Source organism: Sturnus vulgaris, chromosome 3 (genome assembly GCF_052056855.1).
Source record: "Sturnus vulgaris isolate bStuVul1 chromosome 3, bStuVul1.hap1, whole genome shotgun sequence".
Classification (NCBI taxonomy): domain Eukaryota; kingdom Metazoa; phylum Chordata; class Aves; order Passeriformes; family Sturnidae; genus Sturnus; species Sturnus vulgaris.
In genome coordinates, this window is record NC_142245.1 from 81,532,203 (window position 1) to 81,545,625 (window position 13,423).

The 13,423-nt window shown below is 45.1% G+C and overlaps 3 protein-coding genes across 12 annotated transcripts in view; 1 reads left to right on the top strand and 2 right to left on the bottom strand.

The window, feature by feature from the left end:
• Positions 1 to 800: 800 nt before the first annotated feature.
• RWDD2A (RWD domain containing 2A) lies at positions 801 to 5,398 on the bottom strand. Of its 3 annotated transcripts, none has more exons than XM_088162117.1 (3): positions 5,033 to 5,398; positions 3,282 to 3,500; positions 801 to 1,760 (listed from the first exon to the last, which is right to left on the bottom strand). In XM_088162117.1, the coding sequence occupies exons 2-3, from the start codon at positions 3,477 to 3,479 to the stop codon at positions 1,083 to 1,085; spliced, it is 876 nt and encodes a 291-aa protein (XP_088018243.1). In that variant the 5' UTR covers positions 3,480 to 3,500; positions 5,033 to 5,398; the 3' UTR covers positions 801 to 1,082. The 3 variants fall into 3 exon arrangements, with proteins under 3 accessions (XP_088018243.1, XP_014733336.1, XP_088018242.1); XM_014877850.2 differs by lacking the exon at positions 5,033 to 5,398 and adding an exon at positions 4,262 to 4,414; XM_088162116.1 differs by lacking the exon at positions 5,033 to 5,398 and adding an exon at positions 3,850 to 4,402.
• On the top strand, positions 4,636 to 12,719 carry PGM3 (phosphoglucomutase 3). 2 transcript variants are annotated; one of them, XM_014877796.2, is made up of 13 exons: positions 4,636 to 4,920; positions 5,196 to 5,401; positions 6,076 to 6,260; positions 6,546 to 6,613; positions 6,913 to 7,046; positions 7,202 to 7,397; positions 8,204 to 8,361; positions 8,769 to 8,852; positions 9,483 to 9,581; positions 9,849 to 9,965; positions 10,119 to 10,241; positions 10,981 to 11,154; positions 11,757 to 12,719. In XM_014877796.2, exons 2-13 carry the CDS (start codon positions 5,198 to 5,200, stop codon positions 11,841 to 11,843), a joined length of 1,629 nt encoding a protein of 542 aa, XP_014733282.1. In that variant the 5' UTR covers positions 4,636 to 4,920; positions 5,196 to 5,197; the 3' UTR covers positions 11,844 to 12,719. The 2 variants fall into 2 exon arrangements, with proteins under 2 accessions (XP_014733282.1, XP_014733284.1); XM_014877798.2 differs by lacking the exon at positions 4,636 to 4,920 and having other exon boundaries at positions 5,260 to 5,401; positions 6,080 to 6,260.
• DOP1A (DOP1 leucine zipper like protein A) overlaps positions 11,308 to 13,423 on the bottom strand; it is a 60,884-nt gene continuing 58,768 nt past the window's right edge. For all 7 annotated transcript variants that reach the window (XM_088162094.1, XM_088162091.1, XM_088162095.1 and 4 more), the window contains one exon: positions 11,308 to 13,308. In XM_088162094.1, the coding sequence (XP_088018220.1) occupies positions 13,003 to 13,308 (306 nt within the window). In that variant the 3' untranslated portion in view covers positions 11,308 to 13,002. The remainder of the gene's footprint in view (positions 13,309 to 13,423) is intronic.

The window sequence follows — 13,423 nt, forward strand, 5'->3', positions numbered from 1 at the left end:
GCAGAGTTGCAGTCAATGGCTCGATGTCCAAGTGGAGAGACCAGTGAGAGTGACATTCCCCAGGGGTTGGTATTAACACCTTTGTCAGTGACATGGGCAGTGGCACTGAGCACACCCTCAGCAGGTTTGCTGATGACACCAAGCTACAAAGAGCTGTCAACACACTGCAGGGCAGGGATGTTATCCAGAGGGACCTGGAGAGGTGGGTCTGTGCAAGCCTCATGGTGTTCAAGGCCAAGTGCAAGGTCCTGCCCTGGGTCAGGGCAATCCCAAGCACAAACACAGACTGGGTGGAGAATGGGTTGAGAGCAGCCCTGAGGTACAGGTGGACAAGAAGCTCAACATGAGCCAGTGATGTGTACTTGAAGCCAAGAAAGCCAGCTGTATCCTAGGCTGCATCAAAAGCAGCATGACCAGCAGGCTGAGGGAGGTGATTCTCACCCTCTACTCCACTTCTGTGAGACCTCAAATGGACCATTGCATCCAGCTCTGGGATACGAACGTAAAAGGAACATGGACCTGCTGGAGGAACTCCAGGGGAAGGCCACAAAAACTCATCAGAAGGCTGGAGCATCTCTCCTGTGACAACTGGCTGAGAGAATTGGGATTGTTCAGCCTGGAGAAGAAAAGGCTTTGGCAAGACCTTATAGCACTTTCCAGTACCTGAAGGGAGCCTACAAGAAGGCTGGAAAGGGACTTTTTACAAGCACGTGTAGTGACAGGACAAGGGGGAAATGCTTTAAACTGAAAGAGAGTAGGTTTAGATGAGATGGGAAGAAATTCACACAGCACAGCACAGATGAGGAGACAGGAGTGTGTAATTCTTAACACACTGTGGAATGTTTATCACCTTGCAAGTGCTTTGAGGCATGGCTCACAGAGACAAATGCCAGTTTTAGAGTCTCAGAAAATCAGTGACACATTTCAAAAATACATGGCAGTTCAGCACAAAAGCTGGGATTAACTACCTGAACCGTTCACCTCAGATATTAAAGTTTCCCTTTTCACAGTAGCTGTAGGGCAAAGGTGTTAGCAACACTTCTTGCTCTCCAGAATTAGAAACTGTTTATAAACAGTTTGTCTCAATTGTCTGAAAGTTTGCCTTCAACACCAAATAAAATCTGAAAAACGTGTTCACTTTGATGCTGTTTCAGGAATTCTAGAAACTGGCCAAGATCCATGTGATAGTCATTCCTCAGGCCATAATCACCATGTGCCTGAAACTGCAGGTCTTCAAAACTGTGAAAGAGACGAAGATTATCAATGCTTCCTTCTGTCTCTATATTCTCCACATGCTTGCATGAAATATGCTTCCAGTTGGGATATCTAATAACATGCCAGAACTCTTCACAGTTTTCTTGGAGTCCCTCCACACAGATGACACCAGGTTTCCCAGTTAGGCAGAAGCCAGTCAGATTTAACTTCTTTGCACAGTCAAAAATCTTTTTCCTCAGTTCCTGCCTGTATATGTGATGGCTGTAGATCCACATTCGATGCAGCATTTCCTTAACCCTGACTTCTTTAGAAGCACACTCAGACGAGCCCTTACTGTTTTCCAGGAGAGTCAGGCTGTTGTCCTTCACCCACTGCACAGCCTCACACACACACAGATCTCCTGAATCCAGAGAGCTGATGTGAGATGCCAGACGAGTATTGAGCTGCAGCTGTTGCTGTCTGTGCAGGGCATCTGATCTAGCAAAGAGCTGAGGAGCCACCTGAGGGTACATATGAGGAAGGAGCACCTGCAATTCCACCTTTACCTTAAAAACAGAAGACACAAACACACAGAGAAAATTAATTCTGCAGCTACTGAAGACACGCTAGATTCTTCTTCCCTGGCAGAGGCAGATCATGAGGAGATGTAATTAAGATTGCAGCATCCTACTAACTGGGATTATTTCCCACTTCCCTTTTGTCCCAATAACCCACTCTTTAGTCTGTTCCTTTTCTTCTGTTGCATCATGCTGTCACTTTCTCAATGCTTCCCATGATATCCAGGCAGCTTTTGTGCTGTGCACAGTACTAATGCTATGGCCTGGGAGAAGCTACACAGTTACCCTCGAGGGATATTTCTGCCACAGTGTTGCTACAGCAGTGAACTGCTGGGGTCAAGAGCTTTTGAGAATCTCATCCCTTACCAAATGCACATGACTAATGAACTCAGCCCAGCTGCCAGAAAAAAGGCAAAAAATTACATTAAATGGTGGTTTTGATTGTACCTACTGTATATAGAGACACGTGGCAGGAGTGTTGGAAATGCTGCTCTTTAAGGCTGCTCCAAATCCAAACCATTCTATGCTTCTGTGCATTACCATTATGTTAAGCAAGTATTCACCATAAAGAGGAATCAGGATTACAGGGGATTAAAAGATTTATGCACGTTTCAGGTCAGGGAGACCTCTGGATTATCTTATCTGATCTCTTATGAACATTGGGCTGTTGAATTTTTTTGATTACTCCTACAGTGCCTTCAAACAGAGCACCACAGTTCTTTGGCAGCTGAACCCTGCCTCTAGTCCAAGACTAGGAAAGGATTTATGTGTCCTCAGTGCTTCAAGCTCCTGTAGACTGTTAGGGGGTACTCACTACAGTGTACAGTCATATGATTAGTCCTGCAGAGAGAAGTGAATCATGAAATGACTAATTATTTTCCCAAGTTCCTTGACAATCTGCTGTGGAAAAAAACCACTGCTCCTACACAAGCCCTCCCTACATGGTTTGTAAAACTTCTCTCTGAAGGTTGGTGAAAGGGTGCATTTTAGAAAGATACCTAAGCTTGTAACTAAAGTTTCAAAAAAATCACGAGGCCATCTCATTACCCAGTGAACTGTTCTAATGTTTGATTACCTAAGTTCCATGGAAAATGGCTTTTAGGCTGCGTTTGTCTGTTCTCAATTTCTGGTCACTGCATTAGTATCCACTCAGACCTGTGCTCTCTGTGCAAGTATTTATAACAATTAGTTCAATCCCTTTCTTCAATCAGTTACACTGTTGTAACTCCTTATACTGCAAGTTTGGTTTCTCTGCTCATAGGCTGGTTTTGTTTTTGTGTTCTTGTGACTCCTTGTAATTGCATTCTGCCAATGGAGCTATTTTTACACTACTGTATTTCTAATACATATGTTAGCACCAGCCGAGATCTTCTGTTACTCTTGACTATTCAAACAGCAAACAAAAATGTAGTGGCTTTTTAATGCTCTTTTTTTGGGGGGATGACTTTTCAAGTCTGTGCAGGAGTAGAGACACCACCACCCATGAACAAACCTCCCTGCAGCTCTCACCTTCGCCTCCCCTACATCGAGAGCAATGCGATATTCCAGCTGAGGGGGCAGCGCTCCACCAGCATTCCTCAGGTAGCGCTGGATGCTGGGCACGGCATCCGCATCCAGACTGAATTCCCCTCTTTTGGGAAACATCGAAAGGAGCATTTCCACTTCCAGCAGCTGGAGCTCCAGGCATTCTTTCACCGTGACAGCCATTGCGCTGCCCTCCGCACACGCCTGGAACGAGAGGGCTGGAGTCAAACCCCGGGGTTCAGCACATGGAGAGGTTCAGCATCACAAGAAGTCCCGCGGTTCTTTAATGGCAGAATTTGGTTAAACACGGCTGGACACAGAGCGCTCAGCTCCGGGCAGGGGTGGTCAGGCGGAGCCTTGCGGGGAGTGAAGTCCCGCGTTGATGTGCGCGGGCAGTGATGCATTATTTATGTTATTTATCTGCAGACACACCCGGTGCTGTCTGGGTGTCGTGGTTCAACCCCAGCCCGCAGCCAAGCCCCACTCAGACACTCTCATTCCCCCACCAGCAGCAGCAGGGAGAGAATAAGAGAGGCAAAGGTATAGAACTCACGAGTTGAGATAAAGGCAGTTCCATACGGAAAGCAGAAGCCGTGCACACAAGCAAAGCAAGGAATTAATTCCCTGCTTCCCAAGGGCAGGCAGGTGTTCATCCATCCCCAGGAAAGCAGGGCCCCACCACACCTAGCTGTGATTTGGGAAAGACAAACACCAAATGTCCTCCCATTCCTCCTTCTTCCCCTGCCTTATATACTGAGCACGATGTTCCATGGTCTGGAATGTCCCTTGGGTCAGTCTGGGTCACCTGTCTGTGTCTCTTCCCAAGATCCCCCCAGCCTCCCCACCAGCCTGGCAGTACAAAAATCAGGAAAGGCCTTGGCTTCTCTGTAAGCCCTGCTCAGCAATAACAAAAATCTATATTATCAACCCTGTGTTCAGCATAAATCCAAAACACAGCCCAGTACCGGCCACTGTGAAGGAAATTAACCCCGCCCAGCGCCCTGCGGGGGGAACTCTGTAATCCGAGCGTGATGTCAGTGTAGCTGTGCGAGGCTGGGTGTCCCGGCTGGCCCGGCCCCGTCCGGCCCGGCCGCTCCGGCCGCCATTCCCGAACGTCCCGCCGGACGCCCCTGGGTGGGCGGGGCTGCGCCTGCGCGGCAGCGGCTCTGGGCGGGGGCGTGGCCCGGGCGCCACGCGGCAGGCGCTGCCCCGCCCACCCACCACCCATTGGTGGGTCCCTCCTCGGGTGGGCGGGGCCGCGCCGGCTCCGTGCGGGGCGCGCGGTGGCAGCTCCGGTGGGAGCGCGTCCCACCCATCGCATCCCACCCGTCCCATCCCATTCCATCTGTCCCGTCCCGCCCCGCCCCAGCCGGTGCGTCCGAGCGCCATCGCCGGGGGGTCCCGAGGGAAGCAGCCGTGCAGGGGGGCGCGTGTGCGGCTGGCCCCACCCGCCCGGCCTGGTGTCCGTCTGCCGGTCCGTACGGAGCCGCCGCCCGGGGCAACATCCCGGGGACACCGCTGGGGGCTTCCCTGCGAACTCTCGGGGAGGTGGGACACGCTGCTGTTGGGCTCGGAAATCAGTGTGTGGAAACGCGGCCGAGCGCTCTGGGCGGCTGGTGTCACGGTGAGAAACGGGAGGCTCCGCTGCGGGAACACGTTAGGATCCCTGGATCCACCCACTGGGAATCGTGGCTCTCCTCGCCTCGTCCCTGCGTGATCTGCTTATATCCGCTCACGCTCTGTTTATCCGGTGCTCTCCACGGAGTGCAGAGACTCCTTCCCCGGTGCTGGTCCCGCCAAGGGGTTGATGGCAGCGCTGTAAGGCACCCGCAGCCTTCAGAACGCGAAACTGCTCTCCGCGGCTCCTCTCACTTCCCTCTGTGTCGCTCCCTTCCCTAGAAATGGATTTCGAAGCCCTCAAGAAGTACTCGGCGCTGCACCCCAAGCCTGCCGGGCTGGCCCTGCAGTATGGCACCGCTGGGTTCCGCTCCAAGGCCGAGCAGCTGGATCACATCGTGTTCCGCATGGGCCTCCTGGCCGTCCTCAGGTCCAAAGCCGTGACAGCGACCATCGGCATCATGGTTACAGCGTCTCACAACCCTGAGGTAAGAGTTGCCCTTTCCTTAAACATGTGACCGGTTCGGTGGAATGACGGGAGGTGTTTTGGTAGAAGGGTGGAAAGATGTGATCGGTTTGTTGGAATCAAAGCTCATGACAGCACTGAGAGACCAGATCCTGAAGACACTTGGACCTGCTTAAAGCATTCAGCCTGCTGCCTGGAAATCCGATCTCTGATCTATCTGAAATTATTTTTCCCCTGTACACAGAAGTGGGATCTTTGTCTCATAGGAAATATTTCATGTTGCAATGTAACTTTCTAATGTTGGGAAGCTAGGAGTAACCTTGAGAAGAGAAGAACCTTTGAGTAAAATCTGTAAGTTTTAAAAATAAACATGCAAGTGCAGCCATTACAAATCAAGCATTTAGACTTTTGCTTCTGTGGAGCACTGAAGGTTATTAGAATATCCCCTTATGTAATTTTAATGTCAAATGAATTTCATACCAAAATTATAAGGGAGAAAGGCTTGGTTACTCAATATGCATGTTCTTTGGGGGCTTGTTGGAGGTTTAAACAAACAGCTAACCTATTGCACCCCAGAAGTTCTCCACTTTTAAAGAAGCAATGTGACTGAACCATATGTTGTCTGTCTTCAAAGAGGTTTTATTAGTTCCCCACTTCTAAACTTAATATTTTTTGTTCTTTTGTTTTTCTACTAAGGAAGATAATGGTGTAAAGCTGGTTGATCCTCTTGGAGAAATGCTGCACCCTTCCTGGGAAGAATATGCCACACAACTAGCAAATGCAGAGGAGCAAGAATTACAGAAAGTGATAACTGAGATCTGCCAAAAAGCAGCAGTGAACTTGCACAAAGATGCCTCGGTTTTTATTGGTAGAGACACTAGGTAATGACAAAAGGCTGTAGATATCTCCTGCCCTTATGGAAGTACCAGTGCTGTCTTCAGGGGAATTGTGTAGGTACTGTGTGATATCCACCTGAGTCCAGCACTTGACATGTATTTGCAGTCCCTGGGAGTGTTGGCTTTCAAACTGTATTGGGAATTGCCTACAAAAGAGAAAGGTTTGGATTTCTTCACAATGAATCTAAATCTTGTGGCAGGAAGCTTGTAGAGTCTTCCACATGTGTTTCCTTCCCAAGTCCATAGATAAATGCCTTTGTTGTTTTCCAGGCCAAGCAGCGAGAAGCTGTCCCAATCAGTTATAGATGGTATTCAGGTTCTAGGTGGCCAGTACCATGGTAGGTTACACTTCTGCAATTCTAATCTCATTTCAAGTTTTTTTTTATGTAAATGTGACTTCTTTATGCAGCCCTAAAGCAACAGCCCAGACACATTTCCATTCTGTAACAATCTTATTTCAGGGTGGTTGTATGGTTTTAATGCAAGGCAGGGCAGGGGAGGGTTATGTTTTCATAAGACAACTTGAAAAATTCCATATGTGTTTCCAGTGCTGTATTTGTCTGTTTACTGTACAACTTTTAAGCAACAATTAATTTGCAATTCTATTCTGAATATTGTTCCTTTTATTTCACACTAGATTATGGTCTGGTGACGACACCACAGCTCCATTACATGGTTTGCTGTCAAAACACCCAAGGGCAGTATGGGAAAGCAACATTGGAAGGTTATTATGAAAAACTGTCCAAAGCTTTTACGGAACTGATAAAACAGGTGAATAGTAGGTGTTGTCTTCTTCATGCAGATGTACAAAATTAATCTTTTCTGTTTGTTAGCCTGTTTGGGCCTGAAGTTTCTAATTCAGCATGCTCTAGGTGTTGTTTCTCTAGAGTAACACTTCACTTTGCCCCTTCTTCCCTTGCACTAAGTCTCACTGCTGTGGAGAGAGTCAGAGGCACCTGAAGATTGACTGTGCCAATGGAATAGGAGCCCTGAAACTATCAGAAATGAAGCCCTACTTTCCACAAGAGGTGGCAATTCACATATATAATGATGGAACCAAGGAGAAACTCAATCACTTATGTGGTGCAGATTTTGTGAAAGTTCACCAGAAACCACCTGGAGGTATGTAGTCAGTAATTTTATGTTGCTTTACCTCCTCTGCAGGGTCTGGCAAAGGTCCACATCCTTGGGTAAGTGGAGCTCCCTGTTTCTTACTAAGTGACTGCATGAATGGTTCTCCTTGTGCAATGCAAAGAGGGAACAGCATGGCCAGGTTTGGCACATCTCTGTGTTAGTCTGAACTGCTTGGAGGAGCACAGTATCTCTCTGACTGGCTGAAATATGTTTGACAGTCTCTTCTGAATGTTAAGCTGTCAGAGTCCAAAGATCAGCCAGGACTAGCTTAGTGTTATTTATTTTACTCCCCTTTGTATTATGAAGAAAGACTTTTCCGGGTTCCTGCTGAAGTGCTGGGTTAATTAACAGCTTGGTGCCAGCAGGCTGACTCATTGACATAAACCAGTGAGGAAATGATTTCAATCAATTTTCTGAGAATTGTATAAAAGAAAACCCCTGAACTGGGAGAGCAGGCTGGTTTGGATATGAGATTATTGGAGGCTAAACTGAGTTCTCCATTGGACAGCTGCCCTCTCAATGCAACTGCTGGCCATATCTGAACACCAGAATATGGTGTTGCTTCCCCTTCCCACGCTGGTTGTGTCCTGGAGAAATGCAGTGCTGGGAGCAGCACAGTGGCAGGACCTGGTATAGATGGATGCTTGTGCCTCATTACTGTGCCTGAGTAGTTATTTGTATGCATACCTGTGCTCTGAAAAGAAAATGTGTTTTCCTAATCACTCACTGAAATAAATGACCTGATTTTGTTTCTTTTCCTGTTTTTAACTTGTATTTGTAACTCTGTGCACTAGGGCTGGACATGAAGCCCAATGAGAGATGCTGCTCATTTGATGGTGATGCAGATAGAATTGTTTATTATTATAAGGACACAGCTGGCCATTTTCACCTGATTGATGGAGATAAAATAGCAACTTTAATTAGTATCTTCCTAAAAGAACTTCTTGCCAAGGTAACTCATATGAAATGAATGCTGGCATTTTAATTTGTAAAGTATAAAATAATCGAAGGAGGCCATGTTGCTTGGTATGTGGTCTCTGTACATCTACCTAAAGTGAACCAGTTTTAAAAAGAGATCAGTCCTGTACCTCACTGCTGTGGCCAAAAAGGGGTTTGGAAAGTCTAAGCTTGAAGAGCTGCTTCAGCCAGACCCGAGAAAAATCAATATGGGATGTATAAAGACTTGCACAGAATTCATGTTGTTTTAAACATACACAAGTTCTCAGTGAGCTGGTGCCTCCCTCTAGTACCCAGGAGTTTTAATTGTACATATAACAGTTCTGATTATCTTTCTATTTATCATTTTTGTTTGGCTATGTGCCTGTTGGACAGTAAAACTTGGTTTATTGGTTTGCTCAGGTGAAACAGGACTTCAAGCTGGCAGTGGTCCAAACAGCATATGCCAATGGGAATTCAACACGCTACCTCCAGGAAACACTGAAGGTATTCTCCATGTTTTTTCTAGGTAGTTTGCATTTTTTTATTTTAAAAGTAAATGCTACTGTATATATAAGTGATAGGAAAATTAAAATCAAGAAAAAATAAATTACTCTTTCAAACCTCCAGTAAAGACTAAATTCATGGTGGCAAAGGAGACGCAAGAGAGCAGGCTTAAGAAGTTCTAGTCAGCTTTTATTATTTTAAAAAATATTTAATGAACTCCCTTGGCATTTAAACAAACTGAGAAATTACATCTTTGCAACAAAGTGAGTCAGTAAAGGCTCCTTGATACTTTGACACGAATTGTTTCATTTTCTGCAGCAAGCTAAATATTCAGGAATTGAGAGAAGGTATTGTGGTTGTTGGTATGTGAATCTAGTGTGTTCCCTGAAGCTATAAATTGGATTTTTCTAGGTTTGGAGTTTATTTCTGTATTTGCCTTTATTACACAGGAATAAATGAAATCTTTTTTTAATTGCAGACAGAAATAGTGGAGCATTTTAGCTCTGAGACCTCAGTGGCCATGAAACATAGGTTAGTTTGCAAGAGTCTTTGCAGGCTGGTGCTCAGTTCCAGCCTGCTGAGGACAGCCTGTAACCTTGTTGTCATTCTCTGCACACCCTGGGGCTGCAGGTACCTGTACACTGTGTCAAAACAGGAGTGAAACATTTGCACCACAAGGCCCAGGAGTTTGATGTGGGTGTTTATTTTGAGGCAAATGGACATGGCACAGTAAGTATAAGCATGTAATCCATATAATTAGCCACTATGTAAAGGAGGTCTTTTCACTGTCTGTATAGTTTTATAAATTAGACTTTTTTACTCCTTCTGTCTTTATCACAGCATTGTCACCAGCTCCTCTGTGCTTTAGGGGGGGGATGAGAATTCCTGGTAGCAAACATTAATGATGGCTGTTTGGGCTTAGATGGTAAAAATTTTGTCCTCACTACTGCATATATCCTGGTTTCATCTTGACAAGCTATCATCTTTTTCTTCTAGGTACTGTTTAGTAAAGCTGCTGAAACCAAAATACGACAACTGGTGAAAGAGGAGAAAGATGATGAAAAAAGAGAAGCAGCAAAGATGCTTGAAAACATGATTGACCTGATTAATCAGGTAAAAACTGAGAGAACTGAACCACAGTGTTGGCAGGATTAACCTGTTTGTGAGCTCCTGTCAGGCTGCTGCTGGGGACTGCTGGAAGCTTCCTGATGAAATCCCTGCCTCCCTGTCTTCACTGCTGCAGTGTTTTTCCCTCCCTGTTGGCAGACTGTTGGCGATGCTGTCTCGGACATGCTGGTTATTGAAGCCATCCTGGCTCTGAAGGGTCTGACCGTGCAGCAGTGGGATGCCCTCTACACTGACCTTCCCAATCGGCTGCTCAAGGTCCAGGTGAGTTACCAGCCACACTGCCTCAGGCTACACCAGCCTCTGGGGGCCCTGCTCACAGCTTCTTTTGCCTGCACGCATTTTGATAAGCTTTAAAATAAAGCTGAAACAGACCATGAAAGGGCAGAAATAGGCCAAAGAAGGTGAGGAAAAACCCAGAGGAGGCACAAAAATTTCACTTGGACTGAAACAGAAATATGACTTTAAAAAAGATGAAATAATAGCCAAATATGTTAAATGGAAAAACCTGACTGAAACTCCTCAAATTTTAATTTAAGAAGAAATTCCAACTTTTCTAATTTGAAAAGTTTTTCTAAGGCCTCTGGCTGCTGGGCAGCTGGTGTATGCCCCTTGGTATAACTTGGATGTTCAAGCTCTTGCTTCTGTACCCTTTCCAGCATTCAAAGAGCTTGAGCAGAAGGTGCCCTGTGGCAGTATTCTGTTAGGTACAGTAAGGAAGCTCTGGGCTCTCAATGAACTGGAGGAAACAATTTAAGTTTCTGATCTACTGGGAGAAGCTATAGCTTCACTTCAAGCTGATCAAGAAGGCATGTTTAGAACTGACCCTTTTTTTTTAACTGAGCAGCTGAGGCCTCTCAAGATGTGTTTAATAGATGCTACAGGGATCCTAGGGACCCCAAGTGTTTGAGTAGCCCTTGATTAGCTCCCAAACAACTCTTCTGTAGGCAGTACAACATATCCAGCCCTGAATTTGTGTCTTAGCCTGTTTCTGATGCCACAGGTCGCAGACAGGCGCGTTATTGACACAACGGATGCAGAAAGGCGAGCGCTGACGCCCCCGGGGCTGCAGGAGAAAATTGATACCCTTGTAAAGAAGTACAAACTGTCCCGGGCCTTTGTCCGCCCATCAGGAACGGAGGACGTGGTCAGAATCTACGCTGAAGCAGACACACAGGTCAGAGGTTTTATGACTCATAAATCAGTGGGCTTGTTCAAATGAAACAATCTTTTAGCTAGCTGGGGGTGATGAAGGAAGTTTGCTTCCATACTTTTCATTTAACCATGCTTAACAAATGCTAAATTTGGAAAAAAGAATGATCACAAAAAGTCACTTTGGATTTTCTTTTATTTAGAAAAGTAATGTTCAGTGTTCTCAATGTTTATCTTCAAAAGGAAAATATAAATGTTTATAAAGGCAGATTTAACACAAGATGATTTTTGAAAAGACAACCAGCCTTCTGAGAGCTCAGGGTTAAGAAGAAAGTTACTAAAGCAGCCTTTAACTACACAATTTCATAAGAGGCAAAATAGAAAAAAAATGCTGGCTGCTGTTAAGTTAGTCCAGATCTGAACTTAAAGGTGACGGCAAAAGCAATGGTCTTGCTCTCCCTACTTCACATGCTCCTACCTGCTTCTCTCTGCCAGCATGATGGCAGTGGCTAATGGAGCAATACAGGGAACACAGCATTTGCAGGAAAATGCTTGCCTTAATATCACACATTTGCTCTATTTTTCTCATGCTGACAGCACATAACTAACTTTTCCAACGTTCCACAGGAGAACGCAGATGCACTTGCCCATGAAGTGAGCCTGGCTGTTTTCTACCTCGCTGGTGGAAAAGGAGCACCACCTCAGCCTATATAATGAATGGCAGTTAAAGCACACAACTTCCCTTATCTTTTGATATTATCTTTTTTAACATATGTTGTTGTGCACAGAGCCAACCCTTCCTGGGAGTATCAAGGATTGATCAGAACTGAGCAGAATAGTACTGCTTATTCTGCTTATTCTTAACCTCCTTTAGCAACTTACCTCTTAATGAGATGCTCTTGCTGTTGAGTGTTCCCCTCCTCAAGTTTGTCTAACTTCTTGACAAGCCATGGCCACGTCCAGAAGGAATTCTGCCCCTCCCAGTCCCAGCTTAGTTCATTGTCACATTGTGCCTGAAATCCAGCTCCCACATCCTCAGAGCACTGGCCATGGCTGCATGACCGGAGCTCTGCTGTGACTGTGCTCACAGTGGCTGCTGCAGGATCATCATCCCCACTTTCCCCCCGTAGCCCAATCATCTGTGGGCAAACAGTGTAAGACAGAGGCTGTCACTAGTCTTCAGATTCAGTTCACCTCATTTTGAGGGGGAAACAATATAATGAAAAAGAATATTTGCAAATAATAATCTATTATTGCAATATTATCTTCATTAGATACTTTGTGACATTATTTAGAAAGTAATTTGCAGTAATAGTATTTATAATCACACTTGAGAGGGAAGGGACAGAGACAAGTTTGTCTTCTGTGGCCTTATCTGAAGGGGCTGGGGCAACAGGATGCAATGTTTTAAACATACCAATAGCCTCCTTGGCATACTTTGCGTTCAGGGTGTCTACCTCTGACAAACAGTTCATTGTAGTCCTGTATTAACCCCTTCCATAATAGCATTTTACAGGTTATTAAATAAGCACAAATTCCAATAGATCTTAAAAGAAAAGACAAAAATAAACTGGAAACAAATTGAAAAAATGTGCACCTTGTATTTTTTTTTTCATTTTTTTTAAAGACAGAACTCAAGACAACAAAACATTTACTGTAAATAGTAGGCACCATAATCAATATGAGCCACCAATATTTAAACTTGATTCAGGCCACATCCAGAACTTCTCTTATTTACAAATATTTAACTTAAATACAACATTAAGTATTTCATTACATACAAAATAAGAAAAGAATACTATACAACTGGGAAAGATACAGTATTTCATTTAGATAGTTACCCTACATATAGGCTGAGTAGTACCAGTTTGGTTCATGATTTTATGACACCTTCAAGAAAATCCTTCTCAACCATTTCTTCTATTTTCTGTCTTGCTTTGCTGGAGAAGGTCTTGAGGTTCTCCATTTTTATGTCCTTACTCGGAAAACAGTTGGGGTAAAGGACAGGGCTCCCTGAGTGTCCAACACATCTGCTTGTGACCTTGCTGTTAAAAACCTGGCTAAGTACATTGAAGAAAGGCAAGAGCTGCTCAATGCTACGGACAGTGTAGATGGTTAAAAGCAAGTGACCTGGTTCCCAGCTTAGTGTTTTCCCTGAGCCATCCTCCTCCAGGTTTTTCTGCAAATACAGAGACATGGGAAATAACAGAGGACAAAACAGGAAAAGCATAGGTGAAAACAAAAGACTAATGCATAATACAGTACTTCTCTAAAGTTCAAAAATATTTGTCCTA

What these genes read in the sequence shown, in the direction of transcription:
- PGM3 (XM_014877796.2), top strand. Translation starts at nt 5,198, where the DNA reads ATGGATTTCGAAGCCCTCAAGAAGTACTCGGCGCTGCACCCCAAGCCT. An exon ending in TCACCAGAAACCACCTGGAG is followed by an intron (nt 7,398 to 8,203) that starts GTATGTAGTCAG and finishes TCTGTGCACTAG; the next exon opens with GGCTGGACATGAAGCCCAAT. An exon ending in AGGCAAATGGACATGGCACA is followed by an intron (nt 9,582 to 9,848) that starts GTAAGTATAAGC and finishes TTTTTCTTCTAG; the next exon opens with GTACTGTTTAGTAAAGCTGC.
- RWDD2A (XM_088162116.1), bottom strand. Translation starts at nt 3,873, where the DNA reads ATGGAACTGCCTTTATCTCAACTC. An exon ending in AACTGCCTTTATCTCAACTC is followed by an intron (nt 3,501 to 3,849) that starts GTGAGTTCTATA and finishes CTCTCGTTCCAG; the next exon opens with GCGTGTGCGGAGGGCAGCGC. An exon ending in TCGATGTAGGGGAGGCGAAG is followed by an intron (nt 1,761 to 3,281) that starts GTGAGAGCTGCA and finishes TCTGTTTTTAAG; the next exon opens with GTAAAGGTGGAATTGCAGGT.